The sequence below is a fragment of the Mobula birostris genome, chromosome 3 (assembly GCF_030028105.1).
Source record: "Mobula birostris isolate sMobBir1 chromosome 3, sMobBir1.hap1, whole genome shotgun sequence".
NCBI lineage: Eukaryota > Metazoa > Chordata > Chondrichthyes > Myliobatiformes > Myliobatidae > Mobula > Mobula birostris.
The window spans coordinates 215,413,445-215,439,309 of NC_092372.1; the positions used below are offsets into that span (position 1 = coordinate 215,413,445).

At 43.7% G+C, this 25,865-nt stretch overlaps 1 protein-coding gene across 3 annotated transcripts in view; it reads left to right on the forward strand.

The window, feature by feature from the left end:
* The window catches only part of prkag2a (protein kinase, AMP-activated, gamma 2 non-catalytic subunit a), a 508,879-nt gene that overhangs the window by 355,484 nt on the left and 127,530 nt on the right, over nt 1-25,865 (forward strand). For all 3 annotated transcript variants that reach the window (XM_072254087.1, XM_072254086.1, XM_072254089.1), the window contains one exon: nt 25,078-25,129. In XM_072254087.1, coding sequence (XP_072110188.1) covers nt 25,078-25,129 — 52 coding nt within the window. The remainder of the gene's footprint in view (nt 1-25,077; nt 25,130-25,865) is intronic.

Below are 25,865 nucleotides of genomic sequence, written 5' to 3' on the forward strand. Positions count from 1 at the left end.
ACTTTCACCCTGTCTATGCCTCTCATGATCTGATATATCTCTATCAGATCACCCCTCAGTCTCCTACATTCCAGGGAACAAAGTCCTAGTCTACTCAATCTCTGCTTGCAAATCAGGCTCCCAGGTCCAGATAGCATCTGGTGAATCTTTACTGTGCTTTCGATAGTCTAATAACATCTTTCCTATAACAAGGAGACCAAATATGTGCACAGTACTCAAGTGCAGCCTCAACAATATCCAATATAATTGCGAGATAGCTTCCCAACTCCTGTACTTGATGCCCTGATTGATGAAGGCCAGTGGGCCGAAGGCCTTCTTCAATACTTCATCTACATGTGACACCACTTTGAAGAGTGTTTAATGTCACTTCCAGTACACAAGTGTAAAGGAGAACAAAGTAATTGTTACTCCAGATCTAATCCAGCACAAAAAGCAAACTCAGTTAGCTAAAGTACACAATAATAATAAAACACAATAGATATGAAAACATTGAGATGGTTTATGTATAGAGATTGATCGCATGTCCATAAAATGATGCTAGGCATCAGGTGACTCTGATAAAGTAGTGGTGGTGGGGAGAGTATGGTGGGGTGGGTTAGTGGGTAGAGGTGTTGATCAGCTGTACTGCTTGGGGAAAGTAATATTTTGTTTCAATCTTGTAGTGGAACAGACAGTCCATGAGCAGGGTAAATGAGATCCTTCATCATGTTTCTGGCACCTTTCTGTAAATACTGTATCTCCTTGATATCGAGTAGGCTGGCGCCGGTGATGTGTTGGGCAGTTTTGACTTTATGTTGTAGGGCCTTCCTGTCCATCACACTGTAGTTTCCATACCATGCAGTGATGCAGCAGGTTAGGACACTCTCTATTGCACATCTATAGAAGGTCATGAGGTGCAACATCCAGCCTTCTCAGAACGTTAAGGCATTGGTTATTTTTCCTGACTGCGTAGGATGTGTTCTGGGATCATGAGAGGTTATACAAGAGGTGCGCTTCCAGGAGTTTGAAACTGCTCGCAGTTTCCACTGCAGTGCTGCCAATATAAAGAAAGGCGTGAGTTCTCCTGAAGTCGATAACCATAAGACCATGAGATATAGGAGCAGAATTAGGCCATTTGGCCCATCAAGCCTGCTCTGCCACTTCTTCATGGCTGATCAAATTTTCCTCTCAGGCCCAGTCTCCTGCTTTCTCCCCATATCCCCTCATGCCCTGACCCATCAAGAATTTATGAACTTCTGCTTAAATATACATGAAGACTTGGTCTCCACAGCTGCCTGTGGCAAAGAATTCCACAGATTCATCATTCTCTGGCTAAAGAAATTGCTCCTCATCTTTGTTCTGAAAGGACGCTCCTCAGTTCTGAGGCTGTGTCCTCTGGTCTTAGACTCTCCCACCAGAGGAAGCATCTTCTCCGCAGTCACTCTATCAAGGCCTTTCACCATTGAATAGGGTTCAATGAAGTCACCCCTCATTCTTCTGAATTTTAACGAATACAGATACAGAGCCATCAGAGGGTCTTCACATGACAAGCCATTCAATTCTGGAATTTCCTTTGAACCCTGTCCAGTTTCAGCACATCCTTTCTAAGATAAAGGGCCCAAACTTGCTCACAATACTCCAAGTGAGGCTTCACCAGTGCTTTATAAAGTTTCAACATTGCATCCTTCCTTTTATACTCTAGCCCTCTGGAAATAAATACTAACATTGCATTTGCCTTCCTCACCACAAACTCAACCTGCAAATTAACCATTAGGGAATCCTCCATAAGGACTCCCAGGTCCTTTTGCACCTCTGTTTTTTTGTATTTTCTCTCCATTTAGAAAATAATCAACCCTTTAATTTTTTTCACCTAAAGTGCATGACCATAGACTTCCCGACACTGTATTCCATCTGCCATTTCTTTGTCCAATCTCTTAATCTGTCTAAGTTCTTCTGTAGCCTCTCTACTTCCTCAAAACTACCTGCCCCTCCACCTATCTTCATATCTATCCTCTGCAAACTTTGCAGCAAAGACATCAATTCCATCATCCAAATCATTGACATACTGTATAACGTAAAAAGGGTCAGTCCCAACACAGACCCTGTGGAAACCGCTAGTTACTGGTAGCCAGTCAGAAAAGGCTCCATTTACTCCCCCCCTCTTTGCCTCCTGCCAATCAGTCACTGCTTTATCCATGCTAGAATTTTTCCTGTAATACCATGGATTTGTAGCTAGTTAAGCAGCCTCATGTGTGGCACCTTGTCAAAGGCCTTCTGAAAATCTAAGTATACAACATCAACCAATTTTCCTTTGTCTATCCTGCTTGTTACTTCTTCAAAGAATTCCAACAGATTTGTCAGGCAAGATTTTCCCTTGAGGAAACCATGCTGACTATGGCCAATTTTATCATGTGTCTCCAGGTACCTCATCCTTAATTAATCAACTCCAACATCTTCCCAATCATTGAGGTCAGACTAACTGGCCTAAAGTTTCCTTTCTTCTGCCTCTCTCCCTTCTTGGAGAGTGGAGTGCCATTTGCAATTTTCCAGTCTTCCGGAACCATTCCAAAATCTATAGTGATTCTTGAAAGATAATTACTAATGCCTCCATGATCTCTCAAGCCACCTGTGTTGAATTCTGGGATGTACACCATCTGGTCCAGGTGACTTATCTACCTTCAGATCTTTCAGTTTCCCAAGAACCTTCTCTCTAGTAATGGTAACTTCACACACTTGATGACTCCTGAGACCTGGAACTTTCACCATACTGCTGGTGTCTTCCGCAGTGAAGACTGATGCAAAATGCTTACTTAGTTCATCCACTGTTTCATTGTCTCCCATTACTACTTCCCCTGCATCATTTTCCAGCAGTCCGATACTCACTCTCACCTCTCTTTTACACTTCATGTATCTGAAGAAACTTTTGGTATCCTCTTTAATATTATTGGCTAGCTTACTTTTGTATTCCATCTTTACCATCTTAATGACTTTTTTAGTTCCCTTCTGTTGGTTTTTAAAAGCTTCCCAATCCTCTAACTTCCCACTAATCTTTGCTCTGATATATGCCCTCTCTTCGACTTTCATGTCAGCTTTGACTTGACTTGTTAGTCATGGTTGTGTCATCTTGCCTTTAGAATAGACTACCTCCTTTGACTTGTTAACATTGAGGAAGTGGTTATTTTCCTGGCACAAGGCCTCGAACTCTTCCACCTCCTTTCTGCAGGCCATCTTTCAACGAATTGTGCACTTGCACTCTTAAATCCCTCTGTTCTATAACAGTCCCCAAAGTTCAGAGGGAACTTATTACCAAAGTACGTATATGTCACCATATACTACCCTGAGATTCATTTCCTTGCAGGCATTTACAGGAAAATAAAGAAAGAAATACAATAGATATATAACAAAGATTGACCAACAACCAATGTGCAAAAGCCAAACTGTGCAAATAATAAAAAAGTAAATAAATAATACTAAGTTAAGAGTCAGTTCAACATTGAGCTGAGTGAAATTATCCATGGTGGTTCAGGAGCCTGATGGTTGTAGGGTAGTAAATGTTCCTGAACTTGGTGGTGTAGGACCTAAGGCTTTTATACCTCCTGCTTGATGGCAGTAGCAAGAACAAAGCATAACCTGGATAGTGGGGGTACTTGATGATGGATGCTACTTTCTTGTGGCAGCGCTCCTTGTAAATGTGCTCAATAGTGGGGAGAGCTGTTCCTGTGATTGACTGGAAAAGGCAGTATCCAGCGCTTTCTGTAGAACTTTTCCGTTCCTGGGCATTGGTGTTTCCAACTGTGATGGAACCAGTCAGGATTTGCTCCACTGTGCATCTATAGAAGTTGTTAACATTTCAGATGATGTGCTGAATCTACACAAACTTCTAAGAAAGTAGAGGCACTGTCATACCTTCTTTGTGATGGCATTTACACGCTGATCCCATGACAGATCCTCTGATATGGTACCGCCAAGGAATTTAAAGACCATAAGGCCATAAGATATAAGAGTAGAAGTAAGCCATGGCTGATCCATTTCCCTCTCAGCCCCAATCTCCCGTCTTTTCCTCGTATCCCTTCATGCCCCATCAAATCAAGACTCTATCAAGCTCTGCCTTAAATATGTCGAATGACTTAGCTGCCTGTGACAACAAATAAAGTTACTGATCCTCTCCACCTCCAGTCGCCTAATGAGGACCTCCGGTTTCTTTCTCCTGCAGTCGATAATCACCTTTATAGTTTTGTTGATGTTGAGAGGGAGGTGGTTGTTATGGAACTATTCAGTAATGTTAACAATCTCCCCAAGGCCCCTACCTGGTTTGATCATCCAAAATGCAATACCTCACATTTATCTTAATTGAACACCATTTACCAATCTTCAGCCTATATACCTAGCTGATTAAGATCCCCCTGTAATTTTTTCATACTGTCCACTAGCTATATTTTAGTATCATCCATAAACTTACTAACTATGCCTTTTACATTATGTAAGAGGTGCTATATATGTTCCCTTTCACCTTGGTTTGACTCATCCCCATTTCGTAAATTTTCTTATCACACCCATTGAGTCTGTGCTGTCTCACAGAGCAGTCCCACTCCTACACTAATTTTCCCTGCCTATTCTTCCTATACTCCCATCAACTATCAACCACCTGTCTAGGTGTGACTTACTGTGGCCAATTAACCTCACAGAATCTAGGGGGAAGCTCGTGTGGTCACAGGGAGGGGATGTGCAAACTCCAAATCAAAGATCAGGGTTGGACACAGGTCACTGAAGTTGTGAGGGATTGTGCTGTTAGTTGTGTCTCTGGGCCACCCAGTGGGAGCCTTTCATGCTGTGAAAGGCTAGGATTACTCTGGAATGCTTTGAGCTAAAGTCTCTGTGGTGAGACCAGCAACCACTTGATTCAGAATTGCAAATTCTCCCTAGTGAGCCTAGCTGCTACCTAAAGCCAGACATTCAGAACCAGGGAGAAGGTGTGAATGTGTTTTTATTGCAGTAGTCTACAGTCATGGGATTGGTCTGCAGTGGCCCAAGGGTAGAATCAGATTGTTATACAGAGACGGCTGTTGGAGCCTTTCCCACCCTCAAGCAAGGAAGAAGATTGAAAATGAAATATTAACAAATTGGCTTTGCTTTGTTTTGAATCAGAGTGCCATTTAGTCTGTAGAACTAATTGTAAATGTACATCCATTCTGGTTTATTAATTTTTAATCCTAAATTCTTTTGTCTGAAGCCACAATCTCTGGTAATAAAATTATATTCATGAGACTCTAGCAGATTTCTATAGGTGTACCATGGAGAGCATTCTTACTTGTTGCATCACTGTCTGGTGTGGAGGCTCCATTGCACAGGATCGCAAAAAGCTGCAGAGGTTGCAAACTCAGCCAGCTCCATCATGGTTACTATCCTCCTCTCCATCGGAGTCTTCTTTAATAGGCAATGCTTCAAGAATCCAGCATTTATCATTAAGGACCCTCCCGATCCAGGACATGCCCTCACCAAGCACCGAGCTGAACACCCGTATTTCCCTCACCTCCAGCCCCAACACTCAGACCTTTCCAATCGGGCCTGGTCCCGCCTCAACTCTGCCTTGCCCCAGATCTGCCACTTGGAATCAGCTCCTAGCCTGCCCCAGCACTGGCCAAACATTGGCTTGTTTCATACTCTCGGGCCTGGATCCCACTGCCTTGACTCTGTCTCACCTCAGCTTGCCTCATCCCAAGTCTGTCGCTTCGAATCAGCTCCAAGTCCGCTCCAACAATTGTCGAATATTATTCCTCGCCCTGGGGCCTGGGCCCCATCACCTCAATTCAACCCATACACACCTTGCTGCAACTTCAGTTCGGTTGAAAAATGCCAAGTTGTACAGGCGGTTCAGAAGCTCATCTTGAAAGGGAAGTTAAAGGCTATTGATTACAGTGATCGTCGTCCAGAAAATGTGCGATTAATAGAATAGTTAGTAGTTCTGTTTGCTGCTGCTTCACTAGTGACTTCTTGAGTTTAGTGGTTTGCCTGGAAAGAGTAACACTTAATTGCCTATAACCTAGGAAGAATGGTGGAGGTTGAGAAAAGGAGGAGAGGGAGGAATAGAGTTACCAGAGCCCTTAAAGGTTCAAAATGGCACCTGAGACCCATGGGTTTACATATGGAGTCCATGTTGCGATGGTAGTGTCAAGTTGATGAGGGACAGAATTAGCATTTCATAAGGATAGAGGCCCAAGGGCCAGATTGGAAGTTGAGGCCTATTGGCCAGAGCCCGGGTTCTGTGAATTCTTAGGGGTCCACTGGGGCAGTCGAAGGCCCAGTGTCTGCATGCAAGTCCAAACCTGAGTCAAAGAAGGCGGCCTGTCTTGCAGTTAGAAGATTGTGTATGTGTGCAGGTGGGCGGGAGGAGCGGGACTTGTTTTTCTGTTGTTGTTTTGTTGCTTGTTTGTTCGGTTTTGTTCGGCTGAGCATTGTGGGTGTTCTGTGTTGCCCTCGGCACGCCCTCTGGTGCATTGGCTGGTAATGCAAACAACACATTTCATCATATTGTTTCAATGTATACATGATAAATAAACTTCAATCTTGAATCTAAAATAGGGTCTTTGAACTGAAAAATTGAGTGTTTCTCTGACCTGCTGTATGTGTTCTGCATTTTCTGCATTTATTTAAATGCAGCTCTTGTTCTCTAAATACTTTGTCTGTGCAAAACAGTCAAAGGTCACGACAGTGACATCTGCATCCTCCCATTACAAAATTATTCTTCGTGCCCAATCTCACAGCCCGCCCGCAGCAATTATGCACATTCCTTGGTTGGTAGTTGCACACCCCGTCTGCTGTGTCCTCTCGTCTAGAAGCTGAGCCAATTCCTCTGAATCGAGACGGCGAAGTTGTGTAACAGGTTTCACCCGTGCGGTGAGCCAGAATCGACTGTGGCCAGACGTGGAATATAGCTTAATTTCAGTATGATCATTTATCACTGCCACTAGCTTCTATCAAGATTCTGTGAGCTGTGAGTTTAAATCCAGCTCCGAAGACTTCAATGCACAGTCTTAACGAAGACTCCAATGCACAGTCTTAACGAAGACTCCAGCAGAACACAGAGTTCGGCACTATTGCAGATCATATGTTTACATCTGCTTCATTTCTGTGTCCTCACTGTGCAAATGATCTGCTTCTGAGTTGGGGGCATGTTGTATATATAAAAAAAATCTTTGGCAATATTTTGAGGGAAATTGATTGAGTTCTTCCCAATATTCTGGTCAACGTTTAATTTTAAAAGCAACACCTATGGATTTATTGAGTATGCCTGCAAGAAAATGAATCTCAGGGTTTTATATGGTGACATAAATGTACTTTGATGATCAATTTACTTTGACCTTTGAATACCTGAAGAAAAACACACTGTACTTTAAAAAAGCAACTTTAAAAAAAAGTAAATTTTCTTCCTATTCTTTCTGGAAAAGTGCTCAGAAACCAAGATAAAAGTGCCTTTCATTGTGAAGTACAGTAACACTATTTGCAGTTCCTAACATGGTAACACATACACAATTTGACACTAAATTTACATTGACTTTGACTTTGTCCTAGATCTTCCTGTTCCTCTTTTTTTAGCTCGAACACCGGGTTCACTTTACCTCCATTCTTAAGACAATAAACATGTCAATTTTTTCTCCTTCCTGCCATACTATCACTTACAGTAGACTCACACTTCAAAGTTCACAATGAACAGCAGATCACATCCACCCTCATTTTTTTTATGATTGATGGTCTTACATAATTCTTTGCTCTTTATAATTCTTGAATGTTGTTTCTTGTTGGATGTCGCGCCCCTGACCAACACACCACAGCAAATTCTCAATGGCGCCACGGTAGTATAGCGACTAGCACAACACTACGACAGCTCAGGGCATCAGAGTTTGGAGTTCATTTCCGGCATCCTTCCCAGGTGGGTGTGGGTTTCCTCCCGGTGCTCCGGTTTCTTCCCACAGTCCAAAAATGTACCAGTTAGTAGGTTAATTGGTCATTGTAAGTTGTCCTGTGGTTAGCCTAGGGTTAAATTGATGCATTGCTGGGTCTCATGGCTCAATGGACCAGAAATGGCCTGCTCCACACTGTATCTCAAAAAAAATGTAAATAAACTGTATATGGCAAATAAAGTGTATCCTTGATCCTTGTGAAGGATAATTGTTAGGAATAATCAGCCTTTGCTCCTCAGTTAATTTTGTTACATTGAGGTTAGTTTCTTCCATAGAGGGGAACAGCTCCTGTCCCTCTGACTCTAGGACATTAGATTTCTAAATGGACGTTGAATCCATGAACACTACCTCACTACTTTTTCTCTTTTTGCACTACTTACTTAAACAAACAAACAAACAAACAAACAAACAAATAAATAAATACACACACACAGACACCCTCTCTCTCTCTCTCTCTCTCTCACACACACACACACACACACTCTCTCTCTCTCTCTCTCTCACACACACACACACACACTTACGGTAATTTATGGTTTTATTATTATGTATTGCAATGTACTGCTGCCACATAACAACAAATTTCACAACACATGCCAGTGATATTAAACCTGACTCTTGATTCAGTCCCGAGGTGGTTCTCAGCTCGTTTTCTGATTGAAAGAAAATGATGTAAAGCTCTTTCACAGTTTTCATTGTTTAACAGAATATTCCTTGCTCTCTTTAGTGTGAATTCCAGTTGTCCTTTTTTTTAATGAACTTCCGTGCGGCTGTGGGTTACTAAGCAGTGAAGTGGATAATTAAATTCTGACTGCTACGCATCCTTGTGTGAATGTCACGTCCATTTTGTTTGTGTCTTTGAATGACTTGCATTTCATTTTGTTCAGTTTACAGTCTGTTTTAAAGGCTCATTGAGAAATGAATCCCGCAATTTGTTGTGCTAGGAAAGTTTAGTTGATTTTTATGTGTGAAGGACACAATTGTAAAGGTAGCATAGTGGTTAGCACACTTTGCAGTACAGGCAACCAGGGTTCATTTCCTGAAGCTGCCTGTAAGGGGATTGTAAGTGAATGTGTGGGCTTCCTCTGGGCACTCCAGTTTCCTCACTTAGTCCAAAGGCATACCAGTTGGTAGAGGTAGATTAATTGGTCACTGTAAATTGTCCCATGATTAGGCTAGGATTAAATTGGGGATTTCTGGGCAATGTGGCTCGAAGGGACAGAAAGCCTTGTTTCACACTGTATCTCAATAAATAAATAAATTGCCCCTATAATTCTCAATGGGAGGGAGATGATTGGGAGAACTATCAATGACCAGTGTCCACAGAGTGTCACTGGAGCTTTTGGAAAGCATCAAGTTGGATAAGTCACCAGGACTGGATGAGATATACCCCAAGCTACTGTGTTGGGAGGTGAGGGAGGAGATTGCTGAGCCCCTGGCGATGATCTTTGCATCATCAATGGGGACGGGAGAGGTTCCGGAGGATTAGAGGTTTGCAGATGTTGTTCCCTTATTCAAGAAAGGGAATAGAGATAGCCCAGGAAATTATAGACCAGTGAGTCTTATTTCAGTGGTTGGTAAGTTGATGGAGAAGATCCTCAGAGGCAGGATTTATGAACATTTGAAGAGGCATAATATGATTAGGAATAGTCAACATGGCTTTGTCAAAGGCAGGTCATGCCTTATGAGCCTGATTGAATTTTTTGAGGATGTGACTAAACACATTGATGAAGGAAGAGCAGTAGATGTAGTGTAAATGGATTTCAGCAAAGCATTTGATAAGGTACCCCATTGCAAGGTCTAGTGAGAAAGTAAGGAGGCATGGGATCCAAGGGGACCTTGCTTTGTGGATCCAGAACTGGCTTGCCCACAGAAGGCAAAGAGTAGTTGTAGACAAGTCATATTCTGCATGGAGGTTGGTGACAAGTGGTGTGCCTCAGGGATTTGTTCTGGGACCCCTTCACTTTGTGATTTTTATAAATGACCTGGATGAGGAAGTGGAGGAATGGGTTAGTAAATTTGCTGATGGCACAAAGGTTGGGGGTGTTATGGATAGCGTGGAGGGCTGTCTGAGGTTACAGTGGGACATCAATAAGATGCAAAACTGGGCTGAGAAGTGGCAGATGGAGTTCAACCCAGTTAAGTGTGAGGTTGTTCATTTTGGTAGATCAAATATGATGGCAGAATATAGTATTAATAATAAGACTCTTGGCAGTCTGGAGGATCAGAAGGATCTTGGGGTCCAAGTCCACAGGACACTCAAAGCTGCTGCGCAGGTTGACTCTGTGCATTGGCCTTCGTCAATCGTGGGACTCAGTTCAAGAGCCAAGAGGTAATGTTACAGCTATATAGGACCCTGGTCAGACCCCACTTGGAGTATTGTGCTCAATTCTGGTCACCTCACTACAGGAAGGATGTGGAAACCATAGAAAAGGTGCAGAGGAGATTTACAAGGATGTTGCCTGGATTGGGGAGAATAGGTTGAGTGAACTGGCATTTTCTCCTTGGAGTGACGGAGGATGAGAGGTGACTGATAGAGGTGTATAAGATGATGAGAGGCATTGATCATGTGGATAGTCAGAGGGTTTTTCCCGGGGCTGAAATGACCAACACAAGAGGGCACAGTTTTAAGGTGCTTGGAAGTAGGTACAGAGGTCAGGGGTAAGCTTTTTATGCAGAGAGTGGTGAGTGCGTGGAATTGGCTGCCGGTAACGGTGATGGAGGCGGATACAATAAGGTTTTTTAAGAGACTCCTGAATAGGTACATGGAGCTTAGAAAAATAGAGGGCTATGGGTAACCCTAGGTAATTTCTAAAGTAAGGACATGTTCGGCTCAGCTTTGTGGGCTGAAGGGCCTGTATTGTGCTGTAGGTTTTCTATGTTCTATCTTTGGTCTCTTTGCCTTGCCACCTGGCTATTGGCAGTGCTTTTATTTATCTTGGTTAATCAGTTGAATAAGAAAATGAAATATTTCTTGCATTATTATAATTTTTCATCCAAAATGAGGTTGGCAACATTTCCATGGAATTCACTCATTTATCTGTTTATGAATACTGATACTCGGAAGCCTGTGTGGGATAACTGTGGGCAAGAATTTGGGATTAGACATGTTCATTCCCATTTGCAAGATTAAGATTAACGACTAGCCTTATTTGTCACATGTGCATCAAGAGATAGAGCGAAATGTGTTGTTTTGCATCAATGACCAGTGCAGTCCAAGGAAGTGCTGGGGACAGCCGTAAACGTCACCCCACTTCTGGTGCCAGCATCGCATGCCCACAACTTACTAACACTAACCTAACATCTTTGGAATACGGGAGGAAACTGGTGCACCCATGCTGTCGTAGGGCGAGCATACAAATTTCTTACAGACTGTGGCGGGAATCGAACCCTGATCAGTAATCGCTGGAACTATAAAGCGTTACACTAACTGCTACTCTACCATGCCACCCCATTTACGTCACTGTCTTAGGTTTATAAATGTAAAGGAACCTTTTAAAGCACCCAGGTCCCTGAAAATTGATACTTTATCATTGGCTGCCGTGACAATTTAGCCTCGTTGTCTTCTGACACTTCGTCTAGACTAGAGTCCGTTAGCTTCTTGATAGTAGAACATATCCCTTCTGCTCTCCGCCCTCCAACAAGACTTCCAACGTAAGGATGATAAATGTTGGACCTTCCTCTCCTCCCGGTTGTGCCATCGCTGTCTTCTCCCAGCAGCTTCTGTCACCTGCTGTAGACACAGTATATGCACACATAGCAGAGAAACAGGACACTCAGCTCGTCGAGTCTGTGCTGACCATCAACTACCCACTTACAATAATCCTACACTGACCCCGTCAACTCCTCCCAGCCTCAAGGTTTGACCCCACACCTATGCATGAGGGACAAATCACAAATAACCTGTCAGCCTGCACACTTTTTGGCTGTGGAAGGATCCTGAAGCCCACATCGACACCAGGAGAATGTGAAGATTCCGTACTGGAATCTGCAAAGGAGAAAATGTGAACGTTTGTGATCTTGATTGATGAGAAGATACACAGAACAGGATCTCCACACACACTCTAAGCTGCTTGAACACAGGAGATAACAGATTGTCTGCTTTGGCTGTTTTAGGAACAGAGTTAATCCATTGTCTACCGGCAGCTCAGATTCAGATTCATTTATCACATGTACAGTGAAGTGCATCATTTGCATCAACAAAGGGATGTACTGGGGGCAGCTCACTTGTGTCGCCACACATTCCAGCACCAACATAGCATGCCCGCAGAACAACTCAGACACAACACAGAACACAAGTGACAAAACAACAACAGCATAACAAGACCTCTTCCTTCCTCCCACCCTCCTACACACAGGGACCGGCCTCCAACTGCAGACAGTCTCCAGTTTCCAGCCTTCAGTCATTGGACTTTGACTTCCAGATTTCCAATTGACCGTCGGGCTCTGAGTTATGGTATAGACTCCAGAACCAGACCCATGACAGGACCCTAAACTGCTCTTTGGAAGAAATAGTCAGTGTGGTCTCAGACGGTCTGTTTCCTCGCTGTGAGTCCCTCTGACCCTACGACTAGTGTGTAGTTACAGTAAGTCGTTAGAAAAGCTAACATAATGTTCTTGTTTATTTCTCAAGGTAGTACCTTCACAACATTTGCAACACATTACACAGGCCATGAAGCTGAACTCTTCATTTAATAGTTACTTAATTTTAACCCCTGACCAACATTCTCTTTATCAAAACATTGCCCTCCTCTTCTTCTCTGCCACTTTGATCAGCTTTCTCTCTTTCTCAGTTCTGATGAAGGGTCATCGGCCTTTTTCTCTTTCCACAGATGCTGCCCGACCTGCTGAGTTCATCCAGGGTACTGAAAGTGTTGCTTTGATCTTTTACAGCATCTGGAGATTATTTTGAGTTTTTCCAGCATTTTCTTTTCTTGCTTGTTTGACTGACATCTTGTGCATCCCCATCCAACCCAGATGAGCCATTACCTCGTTGACAGGGTGGTTGGAGAGAGGATGTTGCCTCATGGGAGAGTCCAAGAACCAGGGCCATTGTTAAAAAATAAGGGGTCTCAGCACCTGTCAACCCAACATCCATCCACCGAGATTGATGGCTTTCAACCACAGAGCGCTCCACCCACCAGCTCCTGCCCCTGACCTCTAACTCCCCCTTACCCCTGTTCCCAAACTCCCTGTGCTGCCCCCATACCATCCCTGCAAACCTAAAGAGCAACTAAGTCTAAGCCATGATGTCGACAGACATCGCAGTTCAGCACCGCCATTTAGAATCTGGCTTCATTAGCCACAATGAACTATGATACAAAGTCAATTAGACATTTTATGTAGAAATTGGATGGTGTTTTCATAAATAATTAAAGATTATGTGTCTAAAAATTCATTCCGGGTTGTATTTGAAATGCACTACGTACTCGTGGTTGCCAATGGAAATTAATCTTGGAGACACAACATTATGATGTTGCTGTTATATGATGTGTTCAGCATTACCAGCTGGCGATGAATTTCTGGGCTGTAGGATTGGCTGTGCTTCATCTAGATGCAGAGAGGGTATTGTTTTGGTAGCCTACTGACTTTTGCATGTCTAATAGTGCAAATTGTCTGGGTCTATATAGAAAAATACTACAAATCCAGATGATAGAAAATGCACACACTGGCCACTTTATCAGATACCTCCTGTCTGTTTATGGTGTACTGCTGTTGTAGCGCACCCATTTCAAAGTTCGAGCTGTTGTACATTCTTCAATGTTGTATGTTCAGAAATGCTCATCCGCACACCACTGTTGTAATGCGTGGTAGTTTGAGTTACTGTTGCCTTTTTGTCAGCTTGAACCAGGCTGGCCATTTCTCTCTGACCTCCCTCATTAACAAAGCATTTTCGCCTTCAGAACTGCCACTCACTGTATAGACCTACAGCACAAAACAGGCCCTTTGGCCACAATGCTGTGCTGAACATGTATTTACTTTAGAAATTACCTAGGGTTACCCATAGCCCTCTATTTTTCTAAGCTCCATGTACCTATCCAGGAGTCTCTTAAAAGACCCTATCGTATTGGCCTCCACCACCGTCACTGGCAGCTCATTCCACACACTCACCACTCTCTGCATAAAAAACTTACCCCTGACATCTTCTCTGTACCTACCTCCAAGCACCTTAAAACTGTGCCCTCCCATGTTAGCTATTTCAGCCCTGGGAAAAAGCCTCTGACTATCCACACGATCAATGCCTCTCATCATCTTATACACCTCTATCAAGTCACCTCTCATTCTCTGATGCTCCAAGGAGAAAAGGCTGAGTTCACTCAACCTATTCTCATAGTGCATGCTCCCCAATCCAGGCAACATCCTTGTAAATCTCCTCTGCACCCTTTCTATAGCTTCCACATCCTTCCTGTAGTGAGATGACCAGAACTGAGCACAGTACTCCAGGTGGGGTCTGACCAGGATCTTATATAGCTGTAACATTACCTCTCTGCTCTTGAACTCAGTCCCGCGCTTGACGAAGGGCAATGCTCCATATGCCTTTTTAACCACAGAGCCAACCTACACAGCAGCTTTGAGTGTCCTATGGACTCGGACTCCAAGATCCCTCTGATCCACCACACTGCCAAGAGTCTTACCATTAATACTATACTCTGCCATCATATTTGACCTACCAAACTGAACCACCTCACACTTATCTGGGTTGAACTCCATCTGCCACTTCTCAGCCTAGTTTTGCATCCTATCGATGTCCTGCTGTAACCTCTGACAGCCCTCCACACTATCCATAACACCCCCAAGCTTTATGCCATCAGCAAATTTACTAACCTATTCCTCCATTTCCTTATCTAGGTCATTTATAAAAATCATGAAGTGAAGGGGTCCCAGAACAGATAGATAGATAGATATATTTTATTGATCCTGAGGGAAATTGGGTTTCGTTACAGCCGCACCAACCAAGAATAGAGCATAAATATAGCAATACAAAAACCACAAACAATCAAACAACAAAATGCAAACTATGCCAGATGGAAAATAAGTCCAGGACCAGCCTATTGGCTCAGGGTGTCTGACCCTGCACGGGAAGAGCTGCAAGTTCAATGGCCACAGGCAGGAACGACCTCCCGTGCCGCCCAATGTTGTATCTCGGTGGAATATGGCCGAAGTCCAACAGCAGAAAGTTCAATATCCGGTCTACAAACACGTTCCTCGATCGTAATATGACCCGGATTGCACTATCTGTTGTTAACCAGAACAGTAAGCCCCCAACTCCTTTACGCTTACCACTCTCAGTGCACTTCCGGTCAGCCCGAACGGTCTGGAAGCAGATCCCTGAGGCACACCACTTGTCACTGACCTGCATGCAGAATATGACTCATCTACAACCACTCGTTGCCTTCTGTGGGCAAGCGAATTCTGGATCCACAAAGCAAGGTCCCCTTGGATCCCATGCCTCCTTACTTTCTCAATAAGCCTTGCATGGGGTATCTTATCAAATGCCTTGCTGAAATCCATATACCCTACATCTACTGCTCTACCTTCATCAATGTGTTTAGTCACATCCTCAAAAAAATTCAGTCAGGCTCGTAAGGCACGACCTGCCTTTGACAAAGCCATGCTGACTATTCCTAATCATACTATGCCTATCCTAATGTTCATAAATCCTGCCTCTCAGGATCTTTTCCATAAACTTACCAACCACTGAAATAAGACTCACTGGTCTATAATTTCCTAGGATATCTCTACTCCCTTTCTTGAATAAGGGAACAACATCTGCAACCCTCCACTCTTCCGGAACCTCTCCTGTCCCCACTGATGATGCAAATATCATTGCCAGAGCATCAGCAATCTCCTTCCTCGCCTCCCCCAGTAGGCTGGGGTACATCTTGTCTGGTCCCTGAGACTTATCCAACTTGATGCTTTCCAAAAGCTCCAGCACATCCTCTTTCTTAATGTCTATATGATCAAGCTTTTCAATCGGCTGTAAGTCATCCCTACGATCACCAAGATCCTTTTTGTAGTGAATACTGAAACAAAATACTCATTAAGTACCTCTGCTATCCCCTCCGGTTCCATACACACTTTTCCACTGTCACACTTGATTGGTCCTATTCTCTCACGTCTTATCCTCTTGCTTTTCACATACTTGTCGAATGCCTTGGGGTTTTCCTTAGTCCTGCTCGCCAAGGCCTTCTCGTGGCCTCTTCCGGCTCTCCTAATTTCATTCTTAAACTCCTTCCTGTTAGCCTTATAATCTTACAGATCTCTATCTCTATGTTTTTTTTGTGTTTCGCACCATTCTCTGTAAACTCTGGAGATTGTTGTGCATGAAAATCCCAGCAAGTCAGCAGTTCCCAAGATACTCAAACCACCCCGTCAAGCACCAACAATTATTCCACGGTCAGAGTTACTCAGATCACATTTCTTTCCCCATATTTGGTCTGAACAACAACTGAATCTCTCAACCATGTCTGCATGCGTTTATGTATTGAGTTGCTGCCACATGATTGCCTGATTAGATATTTGCATTAATGAGCAAGTGTTCGGGTGTACCTAAAAAAGTAGCCACAGAGTGTAGAACAGTACATTTTAGGAACAGACCTTTCAGCCCACAATGTCTGTGTTAGCCACATTTTAAACTAATCCCATCTGTCTGCACAATATCCATATCCTTTTATGAAGCAGGACCTCTACAAAAGGTGAGGCCTCAACAAGGCGGCATCCTTAATTAAGGACCTTGACCATCCAGGACAAGCCCTCTTCTCATTGTTACCATCAGGGAGAAGGTCCAGGAGCCTGAAGACACACAATCAATGTTTTAGGAACAGCTTCTTCCCCACTGACATCAGATTTCTGAATGGCCCATGAACCCATGAACACTACCTCACTTCTTGCACTCCTCATTTATTCTGGTAATATTTCTTATTGTATTCTATAGTAATTTTTATGCATTGCACTGTACTGCTGCTGCAAAACAGCAAATTTCATGACATATTTCAGTGATATTAAACCTGATTCTGATTATGTTCAAAAAGTTCAAAGTAGATTTATTATCAATGTACGTAGAATTTATTATATACTACTTTGAGATTCATTTTCTTGTAGGCACGCACAGGAAAAAGGAAGTACAATAGAATTTTACGACAGACAACCAATGTTGAAAAGAAGACAGACTGTGCAAGTAGAAATAGTGTATGAGTTGTAAAGAGTAGTTGAAAGTGAGTCAGTAGGCCGTAGAGTCAGTTCCGAGTAGTGGTGATTCAAGTTATCCAGGTCGAGGGAACCTGATACTGTTCCTGAACCTGGTGGTGTGGGACAAAAGCATAAATGCTTCTAAAGCTTTCCTATTGTATCTGCTTCCCCTAGCAGCACATTCCTAATGTGTAAATAAAAAAAACATTGCCCTGGAAATCACCTTTAACCGTTACCCTTTCTCTTACCTGCATAAGTAACTAGAAACTGTAGAAATTATTTACTGCGGTGTAATATCACTGGGTCCAATCTGAATTTGTTTTCACCCTTGTTTCCTTCAGTCCTCAATAATGATTGTTGATTCCCCTCCCCCCTCCCCTCTTCAACTATTACCTACTCTGGCCTTTTAACTCTTCTCACTTGCCTATTGCCCCCCCCCCGAGTTCCCTCCTCCTACCCTTTCTCCTATGGTCCACTCTCCTCTCCTATCGGATTCCTTGCTGCCCAGCCCTTTATCCTTCCTACCACCTAGCTTCACCCATCACCCTTGGCTACCTTCCTTCCTGTCCCCCAACCTTTTTATTCTGGCATTTCCCCCCCCACTTCCTTCTCAGTCCTGAAGAAGGTTCTTAGCCTGAAACATCGACTGTTTATGCATTTCCACAGATGCTGCCTGACCTGCTGAGTTTCTCCACCATTTTATGTGTGTGTTGGAAATGATTGTTGTAGTTTCAATTCAGGACAGTCATTAGCACATCCACCTGCTACTTATCAAGAGGTACTTCACTTTTCATCATAACAGGATACTATTTTGAGTAGTGAAATAGGTGATCTTTTTGATTGGCTGGGTGATACCTTGGACAATGAATTGTCTTCTTTTTAATATTAGGTTCACTCTATGTTGCGAATATTGCTATCTCATTTGTCTTGTGATTTAGTGACTTCAAGCTTTAAATTCAATCCACATTCCATTCATTTCATTACATGGTGTGAATGTATTGCTCTACAGCTATATGTTAGTGTAACTTCCAGTACAGCAAATCTGCAACTGGCTTCACCCATAAGAATCTGCCTTTCAGTGATATAAAAATCAGAAAAAGGACAGTTGCTGGAAATATGAATTTTTTAAAATGCCCATTACCTCCCTCTGGCGCCCCTCTTCATCTCTTTCTGCCATGGTACACTCTCCTCACCTATCAGCTATTTTCTTCTTCAGCTCTTTATTTTTTCTACCTATCACCTCCCAACTTCTCACTTCACCCCCCCTCCCCCTGAACTATCCACCTTCCACATCACCTGGTCTCACCTATCACCTTGAATTCCACCACCTTCTTATTCTGGCTTCTTCCCCCTTTCTTTCCAGTCCTGATGAAGGGTCGCTGCCCAAAATGTCAGCTGTTCATTCACCTCCACAGATGTTGCCTGACCTGCTGAGTTCCCCCGGCATTTTGTGTACATTGCTCTGGATTTCCAGTATCTGCAGAATCACTTGTGTTTAGAAAACGCTGGATATACTCTCCATTTCAGGATGCATTGTGGGAAGACAAACAGAACCCATGTTTCATCTCAAAGACCCTTCATAAAAGGGCATTTGACCTGAAATATTAACTGTTTCTCTTCCGAGATGTCGCCTGACCTGCTGACTGTCCTATCAGTGATATGTTGCATATACTTTAAAATATATCAAATAAACAAGATAAGATACAGTATGCTTCTGAGAAAGGTGACTTAGCTTTGACATTGAGTACAGTGGCACTTATCTTCAGTATGTGCAGCATGTTTATTTGGCACTTTAGAATAACTCCCGCGTTTTCCAGCTGGTTATCATGCTCAGATTAACATGAAGGTTCACCCTATTTTCTTTGTACTTGTTCTCGGCTTGCATTCTGTTCTTGAACCATCCTGCACAGCCCTAATCACTGCCTCAGTATATCAGCACTATTTATGTATTTAGTGATACAGCATGCAGTCAGCCCTTCGAGTCACACCACCCCAGCAACCCCCGACGGACCCGATTAACCCTAACCCAATCACCGGACAATTTACAATGACCAGTTAACCAACCCAGTACTGGACTGTGGGAGGAAACCGGGGACCACACATTCCACTGGGAGGACGTACAGAGACTCCTCAGAGAATGGCACTGCAGTTGAACTCCAAACTCCAGAATGCCCAAAACTGCAAGAGTGTCGTGGCCACTTTACATTGCAATTAACTTTATTTTCTTTCCTTTTGTTTTAATTGTGCTGTTTGTTATAGAGTCACACAATACTATAGCACAGCAACATCTAGTCCATACCAAAATATTATTCTGCCTAGTCCCATTGACCTACACCTGGACCATAGCCCTCCACACCCCTCCCTTCCATTTTCTTATTCAATTTTATCTTAAATATTGAAATCAAACCCACATCTACCACTTTAAACATTTCACATTATACCTTTAACCCACGACTGCTAGTTGTAGCCCCACCCAACCTCAGTGGAAAACGCCTGCTTGCATTTACTGTATCTATACCCCTCATAATTATGTATACCTCTATCAAATCTCTCCTCATTCTCCTCCGCTCCAGGGAGTAAAGTCTAATCTATTCTATTTTTCCCTTTTACTCAGGTCCTCAAAGTTCTGGCAATGTCTTTGTAATTTTCTCTGCACTCTTTCAACCTTATTTACATCTTCCCCATAGATAGGTGACCAAAGCTGTACACAATATTCCAAATTTGGCCTCACCAATGTCTTATAGAATTTCAGCATAACATCCCACCTTCTATACTCAATACATGATTTATAAAGGCCAATGTGCCAAAAGCTTTCTTTACAGCCCTATCTACCTGTGCCGCCACTTTCAGGGAATTATGGATCTGTATTCCCAGATCCCTGTGTTCTACCACACTCCTCAGTGCCCTACCCATTAACTCAAGTTCTAATCTCACCAGCCCTGTTTAAATTTACCCTATATATCTCCTTATAATTCTATATAACTCTATCAAATCTCCCCTCAATCTCCTACACTCCAAGGAATAAAGTGCTAAATATAACTCAGCTCCTCAAATCCTGGCAATATCTTTGTAAATTTTCAATGCACTGTACTGTTTCTCTTGTATAATTCTGTTTTCTTGTTAATGTCGCGTTTTTGTTTATTTATTTATTGAGATATAGCACTGATTAGGCCCTTCCAGCCCTTCGAGGCACGCCATCCAGCAACTCCCAATTTAATCCTAGCCCAGTCATGGAACAATTGATGACGACAGTGAGGGGATTGACTGGAAGTCCCTACAAAGGACTGTGAGAGCGGCCGAGAGGATGGTAGGGATCTCCGTACCGTCTACCAGTGACATTTATCAGGAGCGCTTAGTATTATCACCGAACCCTTGGTATTATCAAGGATCCAGCATCCTGTTTGACTTTCTACCATCAGGCAGGAGACTCCGATGCATAAAAACAGAACAATCAGGATGGGAAATGGTTTCTTCCCTCAGGCTGTTAGGCTTCTGAACTCCCTGCTGCATCGTATTCAAAGTGTCACTGGTTAATCTGTTCTGTATCTTACAACTTTTGATTTATGCACTTTATTTATTTATGTGTAAGTCACTTGTAGATTTATTTTCTTAAGCTATTGTGTGTTATGTGTACTACTGCGCTTTACGCCTTGGTCTGGAGAAACGTTATCTCGTGTGATGGTATACATGTGTATAGTTAAATGACAATGAACTTGACTTGACAATTAACTTACCAACTGGTATATATTTGGACTGTAGGAGGAAACCAGAGCACCCAGAGGAAACCCACACAGTGAGGGGAGAAGGTACAAACTCCTTATAGGAAAGGCAGGAATTGAACCCAGACTGCCTGTACTGTAAAGTGTTGTGCTAACTACTATGTACGTATCTAATGCTATGTGCCTGCGAAGCTGCTGCAACTTTTTATTGTACTTGAGCAGATGACAATAAACACAACTATGACTTTGCTTGAGCACAGCGCAGACTGGAAGTAGAAATTATATCAAAGATACTGAACCACCATCAGCTGCTTCCTTTTTCCAAATATGGTATGTGAAATGCTTATCATTCTGACATTTCACACTATCCAGTGCATATAATAACAGCACACTCTTATCTCACTCTGACTGCATATTTGATGTGGTCTGTGTCAGAGAAATGCAAGGCTATTTCATTATCCAATACAATGTATGTACTTGTTTCTTGGGGGCACCGCCATAGCATAGCGTTTAGCATGGTCCTATTGCAGTTCAGGGTTCAATTCATAAGAGCTGTGTACGTTTTTCCCTGTGAATGCATGGTTTAAAAAAAATTTGTTGAGATACAGCACAGGACAGGCTCTTCTGGCCCCAAATACACACTGCTGTTTGTAAAATGTCCCATGATTAGGCAGGGTTAAACACGTGGGTTGCTGGGCAGTGCGGCTTGGCTCATTGGGTCGGAAGGGCCTGTTCCATGCTGTCTCTCTAAATTAATTAATTAAACCCTGCATCTGAGGTTCAGACAACATTATTCCTCGTGTGTAGGCATCCCTTCAGTTAGTCCTGACGAAGGGTCTTGGCCTGAAACGTCGACTGCACCTCTTTCTAGAGATGCTGCCTGGCCTGCTGCGTTCACCAGCAACTTTGATGTGTGTTGCTATTATTCCTCGTGTTCTGTCATGAGCTTTTCTTCAAAGGAGTGTGTACGAGGGGTGATTGATAAGTTTGTGGCCTAAGGTAGTGGGAGTCAATTTTAGAAAACCTGACACATTTATTTTTCAACATAGTCCCCTCCTACATGTACATACTTAGTCTGCCGGTCGTGGAGCATACAGATCTTGGACCTCCAGAAAGTGTCCACCGAGGGGGTGATTGATAAGTTCGTGGCCTGCGGTAGAAGGAGATGAGTTATACAGCTCTCGTTACATGCACACGTAGTTCAACACTTTGAGTGATTATGCAGAAAGTTTGAAGTTAATAACTCATCTTCTTCTACCTTAGGCCACGAACTTATCGATCACCCCTGATGAATTATTAACTTCAAACTTTCTGCATAATCACTCAAAGAGTTGAACTGCACGTGCATGTAATGAGAGCTGTATAACTCATCTCCTTCTCCCATAGGCCATGAACATATCAATTACCCCTGCTGTGGACACTTTCTGGAACTCCAAGATCTGTATACTCCACGACCACTGGACTAAGTGTGTAAATGTAGGAGGGGACTATGTTGAAAAATAAATGTGCTAGGTTTTCTAAAGTTACCTCGTTCCACCGTAGGCCACGAACTTATCAATCACCCTCGTACATATCCTATTGGTATTGCTTTATTATTGTCACACAAAAAAAGATACGGTGAAAAGCTTGTCTTGCATACTGTTTATACAGATCAGGTCATTGCCAACCCAACTGAGCTAGAACAGGGTGAAGGAAATGACAATGCAGCAGAAAGTGTAAAAGGTACCGAAAGCATGCAGTGCAGGTAAACAATAACGAGGTGGACTGAGAGAACAAAAGTTCATTGTACTGTACAAGAGGTCCATTCAAGAGTCTGATAACAGTGGGATAGAAGCTGTCCTTGAGCCTGGTGACACGTGCTTTCAGGCTATCAATCCTGAGTAATGAGCCATATTTTTAGAACATAGAATACAGTTTGGTTGTGCCAACCGTTTAGACTATTCCAAGATCAATCTAATCCTTCACCCCCACATAACCCTCCATGTTTCTATCATCTGTGTGCCTATCTAAGAGTCTCTTAAATGTCCCCAATGTATCTGCCTGTACCACCACCCCCTGGCAGTTCATTCCATGCATTCATCACTCTCTGTGTTAAAAAAACATGTCTCTGACATCCCCCCCCCCCGCCACCTATACTGTATTTTCCTCCAATCACATTAACATCATGCACCCTCAATTTTTTCCGCCCCGGAAAAAGTTCTTTCGCTGTCCACTTGATCTTTGCCTCTAAATGTTTGTTGACATAGATTGGGTTTGGAATGGGCATTAGCTCCAATTTAATCTATCAAAATGTATTGTGCTTTACCAATTCCTTTCCTACCTTTCAATGACATTAGAACAGAGTTATAATTGACTCTACTGCTGTCTTCAGCTGTGAAGTTTGTCAGGCTGCCTGGTGAAAACTGACCATGAAATTGAGAGTATAGGTGACTGGATGCTGTTCTCTGTTGATCCGTTGCAAGTTATCCAGGTTGCTGGCATTTAGTATTGTAGGTGTGATGTCTGGAGAGCTTGTTCAGGGTTTTGACCTGAACGGAGCCTTTGGTGTTACTTTGTGTTTTGAATGCAGGGTGCACACGTAACAATGCTTGCACTCAGTGACAGTACAGTTTTTACACTTTTAATGCAGTGTGCAGCCTGCAATATCTTCACTTAGTGACAGTGTAATATTTACATTTGGACTGCAGTGTACACAAATCACAATGCCTGCATCGAGTGACAGTACAGTGGTTATGCTTAATGCTGGGTGCACATATTAAATCTAGTGGCAGTATAATGTTTTCTACTTTGAATTGTCTGGATCCAATGACAGTGTATTCTGGATACTCCGTTTGCACGTTATAATGTCCATAAATGTTGACAATGCACTGCACGGAATGCCCTCTGGATACTTTGCATTGTCTGCACCTAGTGACAGTACAATATTGAATACATTCAATGCAGTGTGTGCACTTTGTCTGTACCTAATGACAGCATATTGTCTGCATTGATGCTGTACATACATATTGCAGTGTCTACACATGCTGACAGTATACTATTGATAATGCAACAAATGCAGTGCACACACGTTGCATGGTTTACCTTCAGTGACAGTATAACATTGAATGCAGTGCGCACACATTGCATTGTTGACATCCAGTGACAGTATAACATTGAATGCAGTGCGCACATTGCATTGTTGACATCCAGTGACAGTATAACATTGAATGCAGTGCGCACACATTGCATTACCATCCAGTGACAGTATAACATTGAACGCAGTGCGCACACATTGCATTGTTGACATCCAGTGACAGTATAACATTGAATGCAGTGCGCACATTGCATTGTTGACATCCAGTGACAGTATAACATTGAATGCAGTGCGCACACATTGCATTACCATCCAGTGACAGTATAACATTGAATGCAGTGCGCACATTGCATTGTTGACATCCAGTGACAGTATAACATTGAATGCAGTGCGCACACATTGCATTACCATCCAGTGACAGTATAACATTGAACGCAGTGCGCACACATTGCATTACCATCCAGTGACAGTATAACATTGAATGCAGTGCGCACACATTGCATTACCATCCAGTGACAGTATAACATTGAATGCAGTGCGCACACATTGCATTACCATCCAGTGACAGTATAACATTGAATGCAGTGCGCACACGTTGCACTGTCTGCACCCGTTGACTTGCTTCCAGGTGAGATGCGGCTCGCACTCACGTTCTGACTGCAGCAAACAGGACCATTCCAGTGTCTCTGAATTTGGAGGGGGTGGGTGTTTATATGACTTCTAATCCTATCTTGGTGATACACATTTTAAAGTTGAAAAACAAAATAAAGCCAAGATATATTTATTCAGAATGAGTTGCTGATAAACCAGCACGTCCACAGAATATTTGTACAGTGTTTGGGGAACGGGAACTGGAGCCCTCCCCCGCCCCGCTGACCTTATTTTCAGAGGCCGGTTGGCAGCAGCAGAACGAGAGGCCGCGCAGTCCGGTGAATCGAGCAGCGCGCCGGGCAGCAAATCGAGCGGATCGCGCGGTGGATCAATCGAGCACCGCGCGGAGCGGAGGCAGTGCGCGGGAGGCCAGGGGCTCGGGGCTCGGGGCTCGGCGCCCGGCAGCGCCTCTGTCAGAGCGGAGCGGAGCAGCACAGGGCAGGGCAGGGCGGAACGCGACCTCGCTGTTAATTCGCATCTTGTGTCTGTACCCCTCTTCCTGACCCAGGTGCAAGGCTCGGTGGAAGGCATGCTGGAGAAGCTGGAGCTGGACGATGAAGGTGAGAGTCGATTTACGGCCCCGATGTGGGCATCGCCGGCAGCAGGGGCACCTCGCCTGCCCCTGAGCTGGGCGCTGCTTCGATCCACCCTCCTTTGTTCTCCTATTCATTCCCTTCCCTCTTTCATTCACCACCGTATTCCTCATTTACTCCATCCCAGTCTTTCTCATTCACTCACCCACTGTCTCATTGCGTCCTCCCTTCTCGTTCACTCCCTTCCCTCTCACCCTCTCCTCAATTACTCCCCCTCATCCTTTCCTCTTCGATCGGTCCCTCTCTTTCTTGTCCCCTCCTCCTCAATCATTCCTCCACCTCCAATCACTCCTTCACTCCTTAATCCCCTACTCCTCAATCAATCCCTCTTTTCCTCATCCCCTCCCTGATCACTCCCTCTCCTCCCCAGTCACTCCTTGATCCCCTCATCCTCTCCTCCTTGATCCCCTCGTCCTCTCCTCGATCCCCTCATGCTTCTCCTCCTCGATCCCATCGACCTCAAGCACTCCCCGCCTCTTCATTTACTCACTCTCCACCTCCTCCTTAGTCACTTGCTCCCCTTCTCAACCCCTCCTCCTCAATCACTTGTTCCCTCATCGTCCCCTCGAACCCCCCTCATCATCCCCTCGACCCCCCCTCGTCCACTGGACCCCCTTCTCATCCCCTTGACCTCCCTTCCGCTGTCCCCTTGAACCCCCCTCCCCATCCCCTCAACCCCCTCTCCCTCCTCTCAAACTCCCTC